At 54.2% G+C, this 20,707-nt stretch overlaps 9 protein-coding genes across 9 annotated transcripts; 5 read left to right on the forward strand and 4 right to left on the reverse strand.

Moving 5' to 3' along the window:
* Positions 1-531: 531 nt before the first annotated feature.
* Positions 532-1,662, forward strand: BDP81DRAFT_312884 (uncharacterized protein; the record flags this gene model as incomplete). The annotated part of the gene is made up of 3 exons (XM_060583846.1): positions 532-748; positions 818-910; positions 995-1,662. Coding segments are annotated over 3 exons (978 nt in total), but the record flags the coding sequence as incomplete, so codon positions are not given.
* On the reverse strand, positions 1,321-2,200 carry BDP81DRAFT_422238 (uncharacterized protein). Its single transcript, XM_060589971.1, has one exon. The coding sequence runs from the start codon at positions 2,191-2,193 to the stop codon at positions 1,726-1,728; it is 468 nt and encodes a 155-aa protein (XP_060448598.1). The 5' UTR covers positions 2,194-2,200; the 3' UTR covers positions 1,321-1,725.
* A 1,048-nt stretch (positions 2,201-3,248) lies between these two features.
* BDP81DRAFT_447560 (NAD dependent epimerase/dehydratase) lies at positions 3,249-4,392 on the reverse strand (the record flags this gene model as incomplete). The annotated part of the gene is made up of 2 exons (XM_060592197.1): positions 3,249-4,252; positions 4,371-4,392. 2 exons carry the CDS (start codon positions 4,390-4,392, stop codon positions 3,249-3,251), a joined length of 1,026 nt encoding a protein of 341 aa, XP_060448599.1.
* Positions 4,393-5,606: 1,214 nt separating this feature from the next.
* BDP81DRAFT_392021 (telomere repeat binding factor-domain-containing protein) lies at positions 5,607-8,861 on the reverse strand (the record flags this gene model as incomplete). The annotated part of the gene is made up of 4 exons (XM_060587644.1): positions 5,607-7,306; positions 7,360-7,942; positions 7,999-8,666; positions 8,789-8,861. 4 exons carry the CDS (start codon positions 8,859-8,861, stop codon positions 5,607-5,609), a joined length of 3,024 nt encoding a protein of 1,007 aa, XP_060448600.1.
* Positions 8,862-9,065: 204 nt separating this feature from the next.
* On the forward strand, positions 9,066-9,408 carry BDP81DRAFT_422242 (uncharacterized protein). The gene has a single exon (XM_060589972.1). The coding sequence runs from the start codon at positions 9,130-9,132 to the stop codon at positions 9,334-9,336; it is 207 nt and encodes a 68-aa protein (XP_060448601.1). The 5' UTR covers positions 9,066-9,129; the 3' UTR covers positions 9,337-9,408.
* A 519-nt stretch (positions 9,409-9,927) lies between these two features.
* BDP81DRAFT_513075 (uncharacterized protein) lies at positions 9,928-10,860 on the forward strand (the record flags this gene model as incomplete). Its single annotated transcript, XM_060595810.1, has 2 exons — positions 9,928-10,668; positions 10,721-10,860. The coding sequence occupies exons 1-2, from the start codon at positions 10,068-10,070 to the stop codon at positions 10,858-10,860; spliced, it is 741 nt and encodes a 246-aa protein (XP_060448602.1). The 5' UTR covers positions 9,928-10,067.
* On the forward strand, positions 10,694-11,717 carry BDP81DRAFT_422245 (uncharacterized protein). Its single transcript, XM_060589973.1, has one exon. It carries the CDS (start codon positions 10,995-10,997, stop codon positions 11,481-11,483), a length of 489 nt encoding a protein of 162 aa, XP_060448603.1. The 5' UTR covers positions 10,694-10,994; the 3' UTR covers positions 11,484-11,717.
* Positions 11,718-16,106: 4,389 nt separating this feature from the next.
* Positions 16,107-18,358, forward strand: BDP81DRAFT_344436 (aldehyde dehydrogenase). The gene is made up of 3 exons (XM_060586069.1): positions 16,107-16,583; positions 16,706-17,105; positions 17,174-18,358. Exons 1-3 carry the CDS (start codon positions 16,522-16,524, stop codon positions 18,200-18,202), a joined length of 1,491 nt encoding a protein of 496 aa, XP_060448604.1. The 5' UTR covers positions 16,107-16,521; the 3' UTR covers positions 18,203-18,358.
* A 132-nt stretch (positions 18,359-18,490) lies between these two features.
* BDP81DRAFT_422251 (cytochrome P450) lies at positions 18,491-20,050 on the reverse strand. Its single transcript, XM_060589974.1, has 2 exons — positions 18,620-20,050; positions 18,491-18,528 (listed from the first exon to the last, which is right to left on the reverse strand). Exon 1 carries the CDS (start codon positions 20,014-20,016, stop codon positions 18,829-18,831), a length of 1,188 nt encoding a protein of 395 aa, XP_060448605.1. The 5' UTR covers positions 20,017-20,050; the 3' UTR covers positions 18,491-18,528; positions 18,620-18,828.
* Positions 20,051-20,707: the final 657 nt, after the last annotated feature.

A 20,707-nucleotide genomic window follows, 5' to 3' on the forward strand; every position in this document is an offset into this window, starting at 1 on the left:
TCGACATCCTCGTGGAACCATCTTGAGGCACACCGCCTCCTCAACAGCATGACCAAACATATATGTCCTTATCAGAAGAGTTTGTAGTACTCGAAAGAAACCTTAGCTTTTCCCATGAGATCCAAATCACGAGTCCATATGTTTCCAAAGGAAAGCCTAGCCGCGTCTCTACCGGGGCCTCACATGAGCATACCGCCCTCGTCCTACCTCGAGCACCGCCTTCCCCACGTCATAGTGCTTGGAGTCTCTTCGTCACATCTCGCATTCCACCGAGAAGCTATTTTTCTCGCAAGCTTCTTGCCTTGATTTGCCTCACGGGTGACTGCTCACCGACTTTATGCGGACTTCAACGAGGGCCTTGTGGTTCGCACTTTAAAAGCCCGAGGAGACTAATACTGGGCAACTCCCTCCCTCCTCTTCTTCCCTGCACAATTCTCAGCACAGTGACGCAGACCCTTTGGCAACTCTTCTCGTCAGAGCACATACATACAAGAACCATCGAATTCGGCATACCAAGTCTCGGGAAGCAACATGAGTAGAAGAAAGAGACTCACGCCTCAAGAGTTGGAGAGACTTTGCAGCTACGCAACTCCTGCCGGTCGATGTCCCTACTCGAGGGTGACCTTAACGAGAGATGGAAACCGCTATCCTTCTCGATTCTGCAAACTCCACTGCTGCAAGAAGATTGATACTAACAACGCTGCGTGTTTGAATATGAGAACCAACAACAAGGGATATTGTCAACAACGTACTTCGCTCCTATATCTCACGGGTCTCACAGTACCCTAAACTCTTGATAACTAATCATTCTTCCTAGATCTCCTCTGCCAAGGCATGATGAACGATGGTAGATGCAACAACTACATCAAGAACTACGATCCCAAAGAATTCAGGTTCTGCTCACAGTACCGTACGTCTTCCCACCTCCTAGCCTCTCCCAGCATGCCTCCCTCCATCCATCATCCATCTCCAAACGAACTAACAAACTATCCAGACAACTGCATCCAACAAGGCTGCGCAAACCAACGCAACCACCCCAACGGCACCGACTACAGATACTGCCCAGACCACCGCTGCGACCACCAAGACTGCACGAACCCCAAATCCCCGCCCTCCTCCTTCTGCGCCTCCCACACCTGCGCCGCGCCCTCCTGCCTAGCTCGCTGCCCCGGCGCCACAGGCGACGCCCACGATCCGTCCCGCCACTGCGATCGCCACCGCATGTGCGCCACCGCCGGGTGCCGGCGCTTCGCACACGTCAACGAGCACGGCGTCCCTTCGGCCCACTGCGGCGAGCACCACTGCCGCTTCGACCAGCAGCCGCCGTGTAACAACGGACGGGTGGCGGGCACCGAGGGTACGTGCGTAACGCATACATGTGAGGACAGGGGCTGTGGCAGGGTCAAGACGGCGCATATGGCGGACGCGGGGGGCGCGGCGGGACGGTATTGTAAGAGGCATGAGTGTGATAGGGAGGGGTGCTGGGAGAGGCGGTGGTTGGGGAATTGGTGTGTGAGGCATACGTGTGCTCGACGTGATTGTGAGAGGGAAGGGGGGATTGGGGATTTCTGTGATCGGCATAGGATTTGTGGCACGCCTGGATGTGAGCGGTTTCGACATTTCGATGGGGAGAATGTGAGGGATACGTGTGAAGAGCGTGAGTGTTTTCTCCCCCTTTACTTCTGTCTTCTGAAAGGGCTTTGGCATGTCCGCGTCTTTTGCCCCCTACGCCTCCGACTGGGCTGTTCCTCCGTGTCCTCCCGAAACCGAACCAAACTGACTTTTCATCCTCCAGACTTGGCAACTCGCTGCCGCAGAGCAGGCTGCGACGCCCGCGTCATCGAAGGAGGCGCCCTCTGCGTAGACCACACCTGCATCTACCGCAGCTGCCAGAACGAGCGTTCTGCCCTCGGCCACTTCTGTACGGACCACAACTGTTCTGCTCCCGGGTGCCAGCAGCTCCGCGCGACCGTCGTCCTCTCGCAGACGATGATGATGCTCGGCGGGCTCAACCTCAACCTGCCGCTGTCGCCTTACTGCCGTGCCCACGTTTGTGGTCAGGAAGGGTGTGCGGAGCCGGCTGCTGCTAATGGGGGTTCGCGGTATTGTCTGGCGCATGCGAGGTGTCGGAGGCCTGGGTGTATGAATGGGGTTGAGGTTAGAGGGCGGGATGGGAGTTTGTGTGAGGAGCATAATCGGCATGGGGGTGGGTGGATGGGGAGGAGGGGGATGCTGGATCCTGATGCGTATGGATGGGGTGGTGGCGGAGGAGGAGGGGAAGGTGGCGGTGGGCAGCATTGGCCTGGGTTTGGACCTTGGGGGGTGAATGCTGCTATTTGAAATAGTCTGAATTACTGGAGGTTATCTTGTTCAAGTTTAGTTTGGGATGCTTGCTGCAATAAAAGTTTTGAATACTTGGTGTCATGTTCATTGATGCTTCGAGGCCTGGCTCTGATTATGAACTATAGCTTCCGGGCCCCGCGAGTAAGGTGGTTCTCATGAGGAGACAGATTGCTGTCTGGTGGTTTGGCATTATTGGAAGGATGCCGCCGTTGAGGAATGAATCCATTCCCATTGTGTCTGCCTCGCACCTTCGCACCTCCACGTCCCTCCTGCCCTCTTTCATCCGAGCAAGGCTACTTAAGGGGTCTACTCACCATTCCTGTCACCAGCACAGCAGCGCCCGTCTAGGTCAGCGAGGTCAGGTCAAGCTGTGTGCGTGGTGCAGTGGTCAAATAAACAAATACTCCAATGAAGTCAGAGTTCGGGTTGACTGAGGGGCGCGCTGTTCGATTCCGGGCAGGGGCGTGAGTTCTAGTTGAGTTGTCCCCCCCCCCCCCCCCCCCTTCCTTTCCTTTTTTCTTTTTATTTTTTCTTAACTTGGGTAAGGTATATATATATATATAGAGAGAGAGAGAGATACACGGTGGAAGAAGGCTCTAGTGAAGAGTTGAAGATATCAATAAACGACCTGGCCTTGTTAGGAGGATAATTCAGTCAAGGAATTAACCTCTCTCTTGATGCCATTGCTTATACTAAGGAGTTAGATATCCCTAACATGGTGGCGAGAGAAATTGAGCAAGCCTATTTTTCGCGATCATATTCCCTTTTTTCCGCCATGGCAACTTATTGTGACGACTTGTATGGCTTTTCAAGAGGAACATCATATAGAAAATGGTGAGGCCGTTGGAAGACTTTTGTCTCACGTATTTGATATTCCTTACAAAATCACATATCAACGCAGCAGTCTAGATCCCGAACCCCTTAATATCCTTCACCAAATCAGTAATACTCTCCTCCAAACTCTTCCACTTAATACCCAGAATCTTCTCCGTCGCGCTGTTATCGTACCCATACACCTTATCTTTGGGCGGCAGCTCACCACCCTTGGTCCCCTCCGCAGGCAACCTATCCCCGAGCTCAGGGAAGTTCTTCCTCACCACCTTTGCGATCTCGGCGTTACTGAACCACCCGGCCGTCGTAAACAACCTCTTTCCACCAGCCTCGGGCTTCTCCAGCGCCAAGATGTGCGAGAGCGCCAGGTCACGCACGTCGATCCAGAGGTACGCCGCGCCGGTGGGCGCCACAGCGTCCTTCCATTTACCCTTGACCAGGTCCACAACCCGCTCGTTGGAGGTGTTGATGCTGTTCAGGTCCGCGAAATGGTGTACCACGGGACCCAGCACGAGCGGCGGCGTAAGCGTGACGAGATCGAAGCCGGGCTTCTCGTCCTTGACGAAATCCCACGCGGCTTTTTCGGCGAGCTTCTTGGAAGCGCGGTACGCCGTCGCGGGACTGCGTCCGATATCCTCGACCGTGACGGGGTTCCAGAATGCCTCTGTGAACGTCGTGTTCGGGTCCTCCGTCTTGGCCTCGTCAATCACAGACGCGAAGCTCGACGTGACGACGACCCTCTTGACGCCCGGCGCGTCTCTCTTGAGCGCCTTGAGGATGGCCGTCGTGCCGACGACAGCCGGGTCAATGAGCTCCTTCTGGGCGTCGGTCCACTTGAAGTGGAAGGGGCTGGCGGTGTGCAGCACCGCCTCGAGGCCGGGCGTCTTGACGACCTCGTCAAAGGCGTCCTCGCGCGCAATGTCGGGCACGATGGCGACCTCGAGGCGGGATGCGTCGAGGTCCTTGTGGGCGTCGCGGATGCGCTGGGCCTTGTCTTCTGAGCGGACCGTCGTTACGACGGAGTGTCCGCGCGCGAGGAGCTGTTCGAGGATGTGTGCGGCGATGAAGCCGGAGCCGCCTGGTTGGTGTCAGTCGTCTGCTGGGTGGTGTTTCTCGCATCCCACCGGATGGAGGGGCATTGATTTGCTTTTGAGATGTGTGGAAGTGCGGCTGTAGTATAGCTCATCATCACTTACCTGTAAGTAGAATCTTGGTCATCTTGTCGTTTGTATAACCTCAATGGCTGTTCTTGAATGTCAATTGAGACTCAATGAGGATGAGTAAAACGTAGAGTTTCAATAAATGTTCGGATCTAACGGATTGAGACTTAAGTTTACATCAGACACTCCAAACCATTTTATCTTTCCCAAAGTACAGCTCGACCCCTCCACCACCCAAGACGCCGTCACTTTACCCCTCCATTGCATGATGATTAACAAACACAAACCCCCAACAAATGCCCCGCTCTCTCGACCCCCCGCGCACCATACCAATCCATTCAGGTTCCAGCGTGGGTTGCGTGGGGACGTCGTCACGTCATCCCAGTCCTCTAGGGCGCCATCGATTCGCTCATCTGCTCTCAGGTGGTCCCACCCCGATTGCCTCGGGCACCTCCTCCGGCCGAAGTCGGGACTAATGGGGCCGGATTTTGCGGGTGATAATGCCGGCCGCTGACACATCCCCGGTAAAAATGGCATCGTAGCCGGCTGACGTTCCGATTCATATGCCTCCTTAGCTTGGGTCTGCACAAGTCTGGATTCCGAGAGTTCGACCATGGCGACATACATACACCATGTCATGCTAAAGGGTTGACGAATAGCATTGTCTGTTCACATTGTCGAGTCACTCAAGCTACGAAACATCAAGTCTTGCAGTAAAAACCCTGCTCTGAATTTATTCCCAGTTCGCTATGCAGTCAATTCTCTGTTCCGGGCGTACTAAAAAAATAGGGGCGAAAAACTCGCCCACCGCCGCCTTAATCTTCTCTGTCAATCGTGGTATCATGAGCAAACAAAAAATCGCTTTTTGGTGCCGCCCCCTTTTCTTTTCTTCTTACCCTAGTGTCCCGGTCCCCCTGTCTCCCTTTTTTTCTACTCCAGAAACTGCTTAATGTGGACGAAAAAGCATGCCGTCCCATATATAACATGTAATTTTTCGTAGTTGAAATGCCAACCCTTGGGTGCTACGTCCCTTCAGGCAACACAACCCGGCGGCTCTTGTTGACGACAGCCTTGGTCTGCTGTGAGGTGTAGGATCGTTGTGTCTCGAATGACACTCCGGTCAGAGTAGGTATCCTAAGGATAGAGCCCAATTCTCCAAGACCTGATCCTGTCTTACTGTGAATCCTGAAAGCCGTCGTGGTAGTAATTCTGGTAATAATCGTTGATAACAGCGGGTTGATGAAGATACGAAGCCATGAGCATGTCGTCACTCTATGATACGCTAGCGCTGGCGCTTTCGCTATATGCTTCAAGCTCCCTAAGACTTTGCATCAGAGCGGCTTCCTTGAGATCTTCGGTCTCCTGGCTGTAGACCGCTGCAGATGCTCCAGTCGTATAATTCGGTGCAGTCTCAGCAGCTTGGGAGACCTGCGACTGGATGTGCTGCTGCTGAGATTGGTGCTGCGGCTGTGGAGCATGGTGTGGCGGTTGTGGCGTTCCCGGGTGAGAGTGATGCTGAATGTGGGAATGTGTCGGTGTTTGTGGCTGAGTTTGCGGCAGGCTGTGTGATGTTTGGGATAACTGAGCAGCGGTTGCGGCATAGGGCGAGGAGGCAGGCAAAACTCGAGCATGTGTTGGTGTTGCTTGGACCGGTGTGGCCGGCGGTCCTGATATAGCAGCATGCGTCGGTGTCGTTGCGTGGGCTGCCATATGATGCGAGACCTGGGCGGCAGACTGTGAGGGCGTGCTTGGTGCAGTTGCTGGTGTCACGCTTGCTCTATTTTGCTGAAGGTGCTGCGCATGCTGTGCGTGCTGTGGATGCTGTGGATGCTGTGGATGCTGTGGATGCTGCGGGTGTTGGGCATGTTGAGGGTGATGGGGATGTTGAGGATGCTGTAATCCACCCGCCAGTGTCATGATACCCTGTACCCTAGCTTGTTCTTCCTCTGAGTTCATCCGAGCTCGTTCCTCAGCCTCCTTACGAGCTGCTTGTGTAGGTGCTCGTGTCTTGAGCTCGCCTGTGACGGCTTGCAAATAGTACGGCATCTCGGAGTTTGTCTTTAGGAAGAAAAGCTTCAAGTTTCGGGCCTTATCCTTGAGCTGGACTTGAGTTCGATCTTTCAGTATGTTGGAAAGAGTACCCTCTGCACCGAATAGAGAAAGAATCTGGCTCCAGTGAGGTCCCTGGACCATGTCGAGACCAGTCATAAGGGCCTTCTCCTCTTCTTGAGTCCAGGGACGTCTAGTTGAAGTGGTGCCTTCTCTTCTCTGCTGGTTGTTTGTCTTGCTCAAGGCAGCCTGGCGAGCCCGGTCATAGAGCACAGCACTAGGTAGGCTTTGACTGGGAGGCAGCTTCTCGTTGCTCTCATGAGCCGCAGGCTGCGGAGGCTGCTCTACTGGTGGCGGGTAACCGTAGTAGGGTGATTGTTGTTGAGTTTGTTGCAGGTGTGAGAGATATGTCGTCTGCGTAACCGGAGCGGCACCCGTCGGCGTGGGTACGGTCGGCTGGTAGGGTGCTGGTGACAGGTTGTTGAGTGTAGTTCGAACGTACTCCTGTGTGCTCTGTGCAACAAGCGCGAGGATGTCATTCGTCGAGTCTTGGCTTTCAGTCGTGGTGCCATTTGTGGTCGGCGCCGGGGGAGCGGCTTCAGGCGCAGGCGCAGGCGGTTCGGGAGGCGGGACACTGCTCTCAGTCGTCGGAACTGGCGGTTGTTGTTCGGTGGGTAATCCATCGACCGGTTCACTGGGGAGATATTGCGCAACCAGTCCGTCTGTGGCCTCCAGTAGTGATGAGATTCCGAGGTCGTCAAGATCAGGTGGCATTGATGCGTCGAGGTCTCCGTTCGTCATAACTTGCGGCAGGTCGATGCCGTGTCTTGATGCCAGCCCAGAGAACGACTGTAGCTTTTCGCGCAGGTACACGTTCAACTGGTGGAACAGGTCTTCCTCCGGATAGCCGATCTTCAGTAGAACTAAATCGACGCATCAGCCATGGCCCAATGAGCCTTTGCACTTGACAACTTACCGGTATCTGGGAGGCCCGACGCGTAAGTGATCAGGGATGTTTTGCGCTCCTCAACAGATGTCACCAGAGCTCTCTCTTCTGCAGTCAACTCAGATCCCTCATGTCTTGCTCTTAGTCTATCTTCCAGGCTGGACGAGAAAGCCTCGGCGATCAACTGATCAACGGGCCCAGACTGATTCGCTGATGTCACGGACTCGATAACTAGCTGTGTCTTGACTGCGAGGAAGAGCTCAGAGATGTCGTGCGAAATGCCCTCGGATCCTGGCGGAAAGACGGTGAAAAATTTGTCCTCCAGAGCCAAGAGCTCGCTTGAGCTGAGTTGATGTTCACCGTCGAATGTGAAAAGTTCGCAACAGAAGCTAGCGACGTTGGCGACTTGGATATCGGTAAGGTTATCTGGCGCAGTTAGGTCAAGCACCGCGGGGTCCAAGATAAGGTCGGTCGTGGAGTAGATCGATCGAGTTTGCCGGAGCAGAGACTTCAGTGTACTAAAAGATTTGCAGAGGTCTGAATCCCTGTCTTGCAACTGCTGATACACGTCGTGGTAGACATGTTGCGACATGACGACGAGGAGTTGCATAGCCTGGGGGTTGAGATATGATTAGCGGCGCCTCCAGAGCTGACGAGACCGCCACGTACAAAGTTTGACAAACAGGAGGTGGTAATGCGCCTCATCAAAGCCGAAGGCTCAGAGAGAACAATGGCGTGTGTGTCGGTTGACGGGACAGAGTCTTGCGACACAGATGCCAAGTGGTCTGTCGTCATCTCGACATCCGTGACGCCGTCCAGGCCCTCGACCTTGCCTATCTCATTGTTCATTTCGTTGTTCATCTCGTTGCTGATATCCATCATTACACCCTGGATCATGGCATCCATGTCAAATCCGAGATCGAGAGCCGCATGGTCGTCGTGGTTCTCCTCGTGGTTCTCCTCGTGGGATTGCTCGTGAGATTGCTCATCAGGTTGCTCTTGAGCTTGTTCGAGTGCTCGCTCGAGTGATTTCTCGATCGATTTCTCGAGTGACTGCTCGAGTGACTGCTCGAGTGACTGCTCGAGTGACTGCTCGAGTGATTGCTCAAGTGATTGCTCGATCGATTTCTCGAGTGATTTCTCAAGTGACTGCTCGAGGGTTTGCTCTGATGGTTGTTCCGGATTCTGTTCGGGGAGTTGATCCTCATCAACTTTTAGCCTCTTGGACTCGGCCTCGGGGTCGTCTGCGCTCGAATCGCGGGGTCGCTTCAGCGGAAACTGAGGGGTCTCGCCCAAATCGGTGGTGACAGTCGGAGACTCTTGCTTCATTTCTGGTCCTACTAGGGCAAGTCAGCATGGTTTGCGACGCTTGCGAAGGCGTCCCTCGGGTGCGTGCAAGTCGTTTCGAGGCTGGTGAAGATCTTTGCTTGGTGGGATGGCGGGAAAGGCAAGCGCATACCTGTCGGCGAGTGCGCCTCAGGCTTAGCGGCCTGAGCCGACTCGGCAATAGCTTCAATGCCCTCCATGAGCATCGAGAAGCACGGAGACAGCTTTTTCGGGTCAGTCTAGTCGCCGTGCAGCTCAATGGCGGGGGGGTCAGTCGTGATCTTGACGGTTCTTGGACTGAGGCGGAAAAACTTTTTGGGAGAAAATCCGAGCGCCGATGCCCTTATAATCTGCCCCAAAGAAGATGTCACTCCCGATACACAGGAAGGAACGATTTCTCAAAAAAATTCACCGCTGCTTCCCAGTAAAGAATGGCTGCTGATTGGCCGGCGCAATCAAAACGCAACCTGGTCCATGCGTTTGGTCTCCACTCAGCCACTTTATCGCAACGATTTTTTTTTTCTTCCAGTCTCCCCTGCCCCTCGGAGCCGCGTCCACCTGCGCGCCGAATCCAGATGGCCATCCCAACCCCTCAATTTTTCCGTTCTCAAGACGGGAAGCTCCAAACCTTCTAGGATGGCTGCCGTTGAATCTTTTTCTGCCTCAGGAATAGGCCAATAGAATTACTCAAGCCTCATCCCACCTGAACAGTGGATCGATTGCCTGCCTTGTCTTTGATCGCATACTCTCTTGTGTAAATGATACAGTTTGTCACCCAGCAACGGACTACTTTTTCTCAAGGTACCTTGCAGGAAATATTTGTTGCCATCCCGCATGACGTCATTCCCCAGATTCACCCCTTTAAGTCTGGGGACTCGGTAGATCCCAGTCCCTCTTGCTTGGAGATTGATGACGAGGGGATCAGCATGAGATAGATGTCACTGGCCCGTTCTGCCAGTCGCGACCGCCAGGAAAGAACTCCTTACGATTCGGCAAGGCATTGCAATGAGACCATAGCCACTTCACTTGAAGCAAGCCATACGCTGGTGAAGTCTAGACGTTTATCAATGGCTCAGGATGTTGTAGTCCTCGAGCTCCAGACGTGACGAGTGATGCATTAAGTTAGTGATGGAAATTTCACAAAAAGCGTAACTCTTTCATCATTGGATCGGAGGCCCGTGATCAAATGATCATATCTGCCTTCACTTGGATTGAAACAGCAGGAATGATGAGTTGGAACTTACCTACCTACCTCACCGAGGTAGAGGTAGAGGTAGTGACTTCCATCTTTGGCATTTCTGCATCTGGTGGCAAGGGCCCAATGAGTGTTCCTTCCGCCTTGGTCAAAACCGAGTCCAAGAGCGAGCGTGCCTTCCTCCTTCTCAACTTTTCCGCCTCTGACCTAACATGTAATGAAGCGAGCGCATAACTCCCATTCTTTTCCATCCTTCTCCCGTCCATTCTCCTCCATTCTCATCACCACAGCTGTCAATTCTCCTCTTCGTTGCCGAATACCTACCAACCCAGATCGGCACAAAAAACGCACTTTGATACACTTGCTGGAGATGTTGGTTCAGACACTGACTGACAAGGAGGATTCCGAGGAAAGCACACAGCTGCTGGACAAGCCCAAGGAGGTTCTTCTAGCAAGGATTACGCGTTTTCTGAAGCATCCGGACATCAAGCATGATCACATCGCCACCTTACAGGGTGCTGTAACGCCGTCCAAGATGCCTTACCTCGACAACATCGATGCCAGACTTGAGACTCTGACACATATGCGCCACCACCTAGATACCCAGATTAGAAAGAGCCCGTTGAAGTATGGTGGTATCGACTTGAGGCTGGTTAGCAAGCTGACCTGGGCATTGAACATGATTGCACCGATGGAGGTCATTCGCGAGGCTCATGATGCAGTGGAAGACGGCATAGATGATGAAGAAGTTGATATTGGTTGGGTCGTGAACTGGGGTGTTTGTGGTAATGACATCTTATTGGAGGCCATTAGGATGTGTGAGTCACGCAGAATCGTTGCAATGAGTTGACATGCTAATTCGAGTTCTAGTCTTTCCGAATCCCGACAACCATTCATTTGACCAACTGTTTGTCTGCTGCGACACTGATCGCTCCCAAATTGATGCGCTACCTATGAGCGACATCGACCTGGCTCAGATGAGAATTTCCATGATCTCTAAACACGTGTAAGAAGGTACTAATCAGAGCAGCTCGCTTGTTTGCTTCGAGATAAGGACACTTGTGTCATCACAAAATCTGCCGACCCCCAAATCTGCCTGGTTCTTCAATTCCCCGACGAGGTTGATGAGGCTTGGCTGAAAACCATGTACCAGTATATGCAAGCCTTGCTCATGTTTGACGTGCCCTATTTCACGGGCGATTCGTTCTCCTTGGCGAACCTCATCTCACTCAACGATACTCTGTCGAAATGGTGGGCGAAGGCCTGGATCGCCCTAGAACCTATTTCACAATCCGATGTCTCAATTCGGCTTCGGTTGAGATGGCTCAGAATGCCCATGTTCGATGAGGAGAAAGGTCATACAGCGGGAAAGGCTCATGAGGGTGAGGGCGGAGCGATGTGCCCCAGAACCGTATATCTCGACGCAGACCCACGTCTGATCTCCGAGGAAAGACGCACCCAGTCTGGCAAACCATTTCGCATGGTCCACTTTGAGACATGCGAGTACATTGAGGACGGCTATGAATTCGACATAACGGCAGAGAAGAAGGAAGATCTTCCAGACTTTGGATCGCTTTTATTCCGGTACAGACTTTCACTACTTATATCCCTGAGCGGCGAGGGACTGTATTAGTGGAAGTGAAGGAGAATGTTGTATCAAAACTTTGTTTCAGGTCGGGAACATGCAGAGAAGAAGTACATGATATCAGAGATGGACGTAATGAAGGTGAACAATGCCGCTGAGGTTTGCAACAGGGACACTCGCCTGTATAGGCAATCGGACAGAGTGCGATTTGCTACTTCTCATGGCAACAACATTCACATATACTACTCAAAGCAACGAGGTAGTGATAATTTACTACTTGAGACGGATGTATAGGACCCTTCCGACATGTGAATATTCGTCACAAACCCATGGCAAAGCCTTGAACAGCCCTATCAGCCTAGGTACTCGACGCGGCAGAAGTGCATTCCTCCCCCTCGTCAAGCCTCAAGCGTTTGCCGAGGAGGCTTCGGCTAGCAAGAGATATCCCAGGTCAAGTCTGGAGAAGGTATTCTTGCTTTCCATTGGCTATATAAACACGGCAATTTCCGAAAGAAAGGTACCTGAGAGCCGCTTGAGTCCTTGGGAGCCAGCATGTCGGTACTCTTCTCTACGGGGGGCGTGTCCGAAGATACCAAGCATCCTGTCTTCAACCTGATTCGTCGAGTACTCACGATGAACCCCTACATCAAGAGCTTGGGGAAATGTTCAAGCTCATTTGCCTTTGTGTGCATGTACCCTTGGGGAGGATCCTGCCTCCGTGGCCGGAGCCCTTTGCCCGTGGTTCTCGAAGCATGTCACGGTCGTTTTCACAAAGCCATCGTCACCACATGATTTGGAGGGAATACAAGTTCTCCGGACAACACCAGCTGACAGATCATTCAAGTACATGGTCGTCTTCACTACTCGTGGCGGGCACCGGGTGAGCGGTTCTCCCAAAGGGTTCCCGCAGATGCCCGCAGATGGGGCCGGCCGGCTTGCATGAGTGACTTACACCCCAAGTGAAGGGTCGAGGTCGAGTACCTTAGGTCAACTAATATGACATTTTCCACTTGAAGGCAAAACATGAAGGAGTAAGAACCGCACCAGAACAATAATAGTACCTATATTGCTTCAAGCCAGAACCTCTCTGCATATTGACTGACAGAGTACGCTCTCGTCCGCCCGTACGGGCAGAGGGAAAGACAGCGTCTGTCCAGAGGAGCCGCAAAAAGTGCGGGGATCCGGGGATCACCAGATGGCAAACACCGCCCGCCGCCCAGCCGGGGCGGCTTAGCTTAGGACCATCCAAATTAATCCCAAATCACTAGCAAGACAAAAAAAAGTGATCCAGATTACACCGCGTCTATTGGACCAAGAAATGAAGACAGTGGGCGCCTAGCAACTTTGAACTTTGACCATTGAACCGGGGGGCCAGTAGTGGGCTGGCGGCAGCCCCAGAAAATAGAAATCGATGAGAAATCACACCCGACGCTTGTGGGAAATGCAAGTGCGGATCCGCACAGGTGAAGCAAGGCGGCGGCGCCGTGGCGGGCGGGTTCGCAGCCTCACGAGACATGGGGGAATTTCAATGTCTCGGCTCTTGGCATTTGACAAGCTGTTTCTTTCGGACGCAGGGTCCGGTCGGGTTCCGCGCGAAGAATCCGTTGGGGACTTGTGATTCCTTATGAGTGTCGAAATGGCACTCGTGTAGGTAGAACTCTTCGGAACGATTTTGGGACATTTGGATGTTTGTCGGAATTGAAGGTGGAAAGACTGATTCCGAACATTGGGGGCACGGTATTACCTAAGGTGGTTTATGCAGTGCAGTACGAATACAGTTACGTGCAGGGCTGAAGACAAATTTGGTATCCTTTCGTCCCAAGTGTCAGAATGTGTTGACATCGAGCATGTTGATTCATAGCTATTGACACGATACATACGATTCGAAAACTTTGATAGATGGTGCATCTATTTGCGGTCCCGCGTCCAGCTGGAGAAACAATATACAGATATGCCGGGGTACACAGGACAGACATAGGGAAGAGCTCCGTGTAGCCGTGAAACTGCCATCAGACCGAAAGAGACTGAGAAAAGCTCACCCCACAGAATCCCCAACAGCAAGCACTGAGGCAGGCCGCTTCGGCCAAGAGGGTTCGTTGCTGTCGAATGATGTCGGGGACAAGGAAGCGGAAGCGACAGGGGGGATTCGGGTCGGGGGCGCGGCAGGAATTCGATGGAGGGGCAACCGCAACCAAAGAGCAGGGGCAGAGAGTGAGATGGGAATTTGCGGCGTCAGGATGGTGATATATCGACATCCCCCGATACTGAGAACACGCCTCCCCTCGGGCTTAGCTAAGGTACACTAACAATCCTAGATCCACCTTTTGGGTTTCTTCGGTGCGGGGGATCTCTGAGCAGAAGGGTCGTTCGCTGTTATTTGCACCGAGACGTGAGGCCCGGCAAATGGGCAGTAAAGACACCCCGAGAAAAAGAGAGGAGTTTCAGACCTCGAAAAGCTCGTGGCATTAAAGTACTGTAATCTTCTCCTGAGCAACGGTTAGTATTTCGACCCCGTTATCTTGTCTGCAAGTTGCTTAACGCCGTAGGACGGAGCTACCCTACCCCCCTTGGAGGTGTAGGAGTTAAGATGCTGCGGATGCTGCTCCAAAGCCAAGACACCGTGAAAGAAACTTGGAGATGTATGTGTACGGATAACATGGGTGGGTCGGGGGGTTCAGGTATGCCGTGTCCGCCCCAGTCTCCAGAGCCCGGTATGGAGAAGAAAAAAGGTAATCTCAATCTTACCGGTAACCTTCAAGGTGGCAGGTCGGGGCCCCAACATTCACGGGCAGCCACCGAGCAGACGTAAGGTACGCTGCAAATACGCGTGCGTGTGTCGTCAAGGTGGGAATGAAAAGGTGGGATGGAGGGGGAAAGGCGGAGGAGACATGGTACGCAGCCCGCCCCAGCCAGTATGCTATGCTATGCTATGCTATGCTATGCCAGGCGAGGTCTGGGGCCCCAACAATGAAGTGTGAGCCTGTGATGAACTGTTTCGTCCCATATGCCGGGCTGGAACGGAACGTTAGGTATTCTGACTCGAATGTCAGGGGATGGTTTGGGTGTGTTGGGGATGTAGTGTAGTGTAGTTCAAGTTGCTGACTGCAGGCAATCCGCTCGGAAGTATCTGAAAACACGCGGCGGGGAACTCCCGCCCCATCCATCCATAGCTCTCACAGATACCTACCTACACTGGCAGACTGGGAGCAAACAATGCAACGGCATGGCTAACCGTCTGATCATCTCTTGGAGGATGGGGGCTTAATGCCGAAAGAATCCGGGGTCATAGCAGTGACCAGTGTGCTTTTAGACTTTTGATTCGGCATTTCTAAGCACACTATGGTACGGATACATTACATACATTGGTCCCGAGCTTTAATTCCGATGTGTTTGATGCCCATCTGCCCAGCTACGGTTGCAAGGTGGCACGGTAGTTGGCAGGGATCGGCAAAGAGCAGCAGCAGCAGCAGCGCAGAGCCCGTCAGTTCCCTAGGTGATGCCATTTGTCACAGTATCCTAAGCAGGACCCTCGGCCAGGTGTAACAGCTGTGGGATTATTGAATACCCAGAGGTCCAGAGGGGGCCCAGAGGGAAAAAAAGATGGTGTTTTGGTGTGTGTGATGAACCGCTTTGAAGCGGGTGTGGCTGCTGCATCTAGACAAGACCAGCAATTTGAATTATGCTGATTGGTCTGTTGCCCAATGGAAGACGCAACTTGTGATGGAGAAAATGCGGGGTCGAGAAAGTGGAAGAAGGGAAGCGGAGAGAGAGAGAGAGAGAGAGAGAGAGAGAGGGGTTCATAGCTCTGGGGCGTGGCAACCAGTCAGAACAAGAACAAACAAGCAGGGCAGACATCTTCCTAGAGTGTACAGAAGAGAAGGAGAGAAACTGAGAGCCAGCAACTGACACATTATCAAGGATAACCTATCTCAATACCCGTCTACGGAGTACACAGTAGTCCAATATCACCATGATGGTTTCGCGATTCTTCTTCCTAACATGGGGCCCCGGGGAATGGGAACGCGGAACTCAATTCCCACCGAACGGAACCCACAGTGACACACCCCCCCTGGGTGACATTCTGGTAAACTTGGGCCGAGTCAAACAGGCACCACCTAGTGACAGTCTCGACTTCTCTCTGGTGTCTAGTGCAGAGTAGGTAGTGCCTAGACCTGCTGTCAGCCAGCACAGCACATCAACGCGCCGGTGGATAGCTTATTGCTCGTCCGGTGCAAAGGGGACGAGGAAACCTCGCCTTGAGCTGGCCGAGAGGAAAGGAAAGCCAGGCGTTGGCCCGAAGCGGCATCCACTATTCCCCGTTTAGCTTGGGCCCATCTTCCATCCCTTGCAAGTTTTGTTGCAGGATACAACATCTTTTCTCTGTTGCTGCCCCTCTGTTTCTACCCTCAGTGCCCCAACACTCCAACACTAACAGATGGAAGTCCACCCTAGCTTGTCAATATCTGGTGTATCGTGTGCCCCCCCTCGTCCATTGACAGCATGCAGACGTGTGTCTGGCTCCCAATGTGGAGATGTCAAGTCCCAGTCCAGTCCACCGAATGACCGTGTTTGACGTTGCTCCGGCCCATGGGGGACTCCCTTTCATCCAATGCCCATCTGCGGTTCCGGTACGGATAGACCAGGCCTCGGTTTTAGTGTGAGATATTGCAGACTCCCCCTCATCCTTTCTTTCTCTTCTGTCCCCCCCTCCATCCGTCCACCCTCCTCCTCCTCCTCCTCCTCCTAACCCCCCTGCCCCCGGACTCCACCGCCGTCGAGCAAGGTATCGCCTTCGCCTCCTTCAGACTCCAGAGTCTCTGACAATTCGTCCCTGCCTTTGCACCGCGCGGTATCACTTTCGGACTTGTCTCCCCCGGCTCTGCTCTGTGCTCTCCCCCCCCCCGGACCCCGCTTTATATACAGTCTGTGATCCCCAGCTTCTTCTCCTGAGTTTCTCCTCTCCCTCTCTCACTTCTCACTACTCTCAACTCACAAACTCCATCTCAATCCAAACTATTCTTTTTCTTCTTTCTTCCGTGATACCAAATACCCCTCCACGTTTCGTCTTATTTCCAAAAATCACACAATGGGTTTGTCCGTTGAGCTCAAGACCCCGGTGACGGGCCCCTACAACCAACCTACAGGACTGTGCGTATCCTACCCCTCAATCTCTTATCCCGCCGCTACCCCGCGAGCGATGACGACCTCGAAAACATGAAAGAAAAAAAAAGAAAAAGAAAAAAAAAAGCTAACACATCGTGATCTTCCAGGTTCATCAACAACGAGTGGGTTGAGAGTGTCGACAAGCAGACTTTCGAGGTCATCAACCCCTCCACCGAGGAGGTCATCACCTCCGTCCACGAGGCCACCGAGAAGGATGTCGACATTGCCGTCGCCGCCGCCCGCAAGGCCTTCGAGGGCGAGTGGAGAAAGGTTGCTCCCAGCCAGCGTGGTTACCTCTTGAACAAGCTCGCCGATATTGCCGAGAAGAACACCGACCTCCTGGCCGCCGTCGAGTCTCTCGACAACGGAAAGTCCATCTCCATGGCCAAGGGCGACGTCGGTGCCGTCGTCGGCTGCTTGAGATACTACGGAGGCTGGGCCGACAAGATCGAGGGCAAGACCATTGACGTTGCCCACGACATGTTCCACTACACTCGCTCCGAGCCCGTAAGTCACAATTACTCGCTACCGCAATTGCAACTAGGACAGCGAGCTAACAAACTTGCCCCTTCCAGATCGGTGTCTGTGCCCAGGTCATCCCCTGGAACTTCCCCCTCCTCATGCTCTCCTGGAAGATCGCCCCCGCCCTGGCGACGGGTAACACCATTGTCATGAAGACCGCCGAGCAGACCCCCCTGTCCGCTCTCGTCTTTGCCCAGTTCATCAAGGAGGCCGGCTTCCCCCCCGGTGTCTTCAACCTCATCAACGGTTTCGGCAAGATCGCCGGTGCCGCTCTCTCCTCCCACATGGACGTCGACAAGATCGCCTTCACCGGCTCCACCCTCGTCGGTCGCCAGATCATGAAGGCCGCCGCTAGCTCCAACCTGAAGAAGGTCACCCTCGAGCTTGGCGGAAAGTCCCCCAACATCGTCTTCAACGACGCCGACATTGAGCAGGCCATCTCCTGGGTCAACTTTGGCATCTACTACAACCACGGCCAGTGCTGCTGCGCCGGTACCCGCATCTTCGTCCAGGAGGGCGTCTACGACAAGTTCCTCGCTGCCTTCAAGGCGCGTGCTGAGCAGAACAAGGTCGGCGACCCCTTCCACCCCGAGACCTTCCAGGGCCCCCAGGTCTCCCAGCTGCAGTTCGACCGCATCATGGGCTACATCAAGGCCGGCAAGGACGAGGGCGCCACCGTCGAGACGGGCGGTGCCCGCCACGGCGACAAGGGCTACTTCATCCAGCCCACCATCTTCAGCAACGTCCGCCCGGACATGAAGATCATGCAGGAGGAGATCTTCGGCCCCGTCTGCGCCATCGCCAAGTTCAAGGACGAGGAGGAGGTCATCAAGCTCGGAAACGACACCACCTACGGTCTGGCCGCTGCCGTCCACACCACCGACCTCAACACCGCCATCCGCGTCAGCAACGCCATCAAGGCCGGCACCGTCTGGGTCAACTGCTACAACATGCTCTCCTACCAGGTGCCCTTCGGCGGCTTCAAGGAGTCCGGAATCGGCAGAGAGCTCGGCGAGGCCGCTCTCGCAAACTACACCCAGAACAAGTCCGTCGCGATCCGTCTGGGCGGAGCGTTGTTCTAAGGAGGGTATCTTGGTTGGAAAGGTAATGAAAACTGGGGCTTATTCCGGCGCAAATGTGTACATGACCTTGATGTAACTTTTTTTTTTCTTTCTCGTTTCAAATATCACGTTGCATGATACCAATAACAAAAAACAATCAAAAACTTGTCTATCTCACGACTGTAGTGAACGTGATGTGTCAGTTGGCCCGGGTTGCTCGATTTCAACGTTCGGAGCCAACCGGCGCGGCCACGGTGATGCGATCCACTTTTACCGATGCTCTCCCGGCCAGCATCCCCAAGGCAGGTGCGTGGTGCACGCGGAAAGTGTTAACGTTCATCTCCATGGTAAGTATCGTTCAAGGCTTAGTTCTGAGAGCTGTCACTTTCCTATGCTGCCTCGCAAACTGCCAACGCTGATGATTCTGAGTCTCTCTAGGAACCTCGCAACATTCTCGGTATCTCGTCGGATATGACGGTATAATTTGGATCACAGCGGACATCGCGTTCTCTCCTGACGAGCATTCAACCTGGTGATACAGATACCTAAGTGCCATAAGCAAGGTATCTTACCTTACTTGACTGACCGACGAAGCTCATGTTCATATCTGTGCAGGTGGCCTGTGACATCTCAGACAACAAACCCTCTTAGACCCCCGCAACCTTCAACCGACACAAAACAGCCTCATTCCGATCAACCGGGCTCCCAGGCCCACAAACCACCGTAAAATTATGCCAATCCCTCGTCACATCCACATCCAACCCCTCCACAGCCTCATACCTCTGCAACATCCTCGCAACCACATACCCAGCCTCCGTCAGCGCAAGCTGCTGCCCGATACAGATCCTCGGCCCACCATTAAACGGCACAAAATGCCACGCCGCGCCCGCGGACCCCCTTTTAGTCTCCCACCGCTCTGGCACGAACTCATCCGCGTCGTCGCCCCAGAGATCTCTGCGGCGGTGGAGCACGTGCGTGCTGAAATTGACTTCCGTCCCCGCGGGCACGAAGACGGGGTCGGTGCCGAGGGGTCCGCCGCCCGTGGGGAGGGTTGTGTCGCAGAGGGCGCGGCGGGAGTTGAAGGGGACTACGGAGTGGAGGCGGAGGGTCTCGGAGAGGACGTGTTGGAGGTAGGTACACTGCTTCAGAGACGCGAACGTCATTGTTGTCTCCGAAGGGTCTGTTGAAGAGGAGGAGTAGTAGTATCCAAAGGTTGATGTGATTTCGGCCCGGAGCTTGGTGAACACGCGCGGGTTGCGGACGAGGCAGTACCAAGCCCAACTCATCAGCGAGGCAGTGGTATCCCGCCCGGCGGCGAGTAATCCCAACACCTGCTCGCGGACTTCTTCGTCCCCACCGACGCACCGCGCGCGGAGGACGTCGAGGAAATCGTAGCGCGCTAGGGAGGAACCCTGGGCTTTTGCGCTGTCTGATGCCGCGATGGCGGCGTCGACAAAGGCGTGGAGCGTCGATACGCAGGAGTGTAGGTCTTTGTTCCCGTAGACCCAGTAGAAGCCCCGGAGACGCATGCGCGTGCCGAGGACGGCGAGCATTTTTTCAAAGGCGTGGTTGAAGGCTGTGCCTGGGTGGGTTCGGTCGTTGTGCAAGCGGGCAGAGAGGGTGGATGTGCTTTGGCCTAGGAAGAGTTCTGTTGCGGAGTCCAGGGTGAGGCATGGGAACAGCGAGGCGAGGCTTACGGCGGCGGACCACCATGGTCCATTCGCGGTCGCGGTCACGGTCGCCTCCTTTTCGATGCAGAGGAACAGCGTCTGGACGTGCGCCTCGAGCAGGTCCAGCCTGGAGACGTTATCGCGGCTGAAGAGAGGCCTCATCATCTCCCTAGCGGCGCGCCACGCCGCACCGTCGGCCGCGAAGATGCTTCTACCCAGGACCGTTTTCAGGTTCGTGCTGCGGGCGAGGCCCATGCCGAAATCGTGGAATTGCGTGGCGAGGAGGGCTTGGATGTTGCGCGGGTCGGCTGTGACGAGGTTTGTTGTGCCGAGGAGGGACATGCGGAAGGTGTAGACGCCGCCGCCGCCGCTGCTGTTGTCGTTGTTGTTCTTGTTACCATTGTGTCTGAGGGCCGCGAAGCGAGCGGCGACGTGGTCTGGTGTGCGCTGTTCGCGGTCGGCGCGGAGGGAGGCGAGGACGGTGTCGAGGCCGAGGGGGTATTTTGAGGGTTCTAGGGGCGCTGGGCGGCAGGAGAGGTTGCGGGCGCGTCTGGCGTGGGAGATTGTGTGGTAGAGGGTTCGCAGGAGGTGGAGGAGGAGGAGGAGGAGGATGGGGATGAGGGTGTACAGCGGGATGCTGTGAAGGTCATGATATTGTTTGAGACTTGTGAGCTGAGGTAAGGCGGCTAAGGGAAAAGTGTGAGCCGTCATGTTGCGTTTGGTTTCTTTGGCCTGGTGTTTGTAAGGCGTAGTTGGGAGACATGCAGTTGGTACTGTAAATTGGTCTCTTGACTCTGACCGGTACATGGAGTCAAATTGACATCATCATCGCCATCACCAAACTTCAACTTCACGA

This window comes from Colletotrichum phormii (assembly GCF_030913505.1).
Source record: "Colletotrichum phormii strain CBS 102054 chromosome Unknown BDP81scaffold_5, whole genome shotgun sequence".
NCBI classification, from domain to species: Eukaryota; Fungi; Ascomycota; class Sordariomycetes; order Glomerellales; family Glomerellaceae; genus Colletotrichum; species Colletotrichum phormii.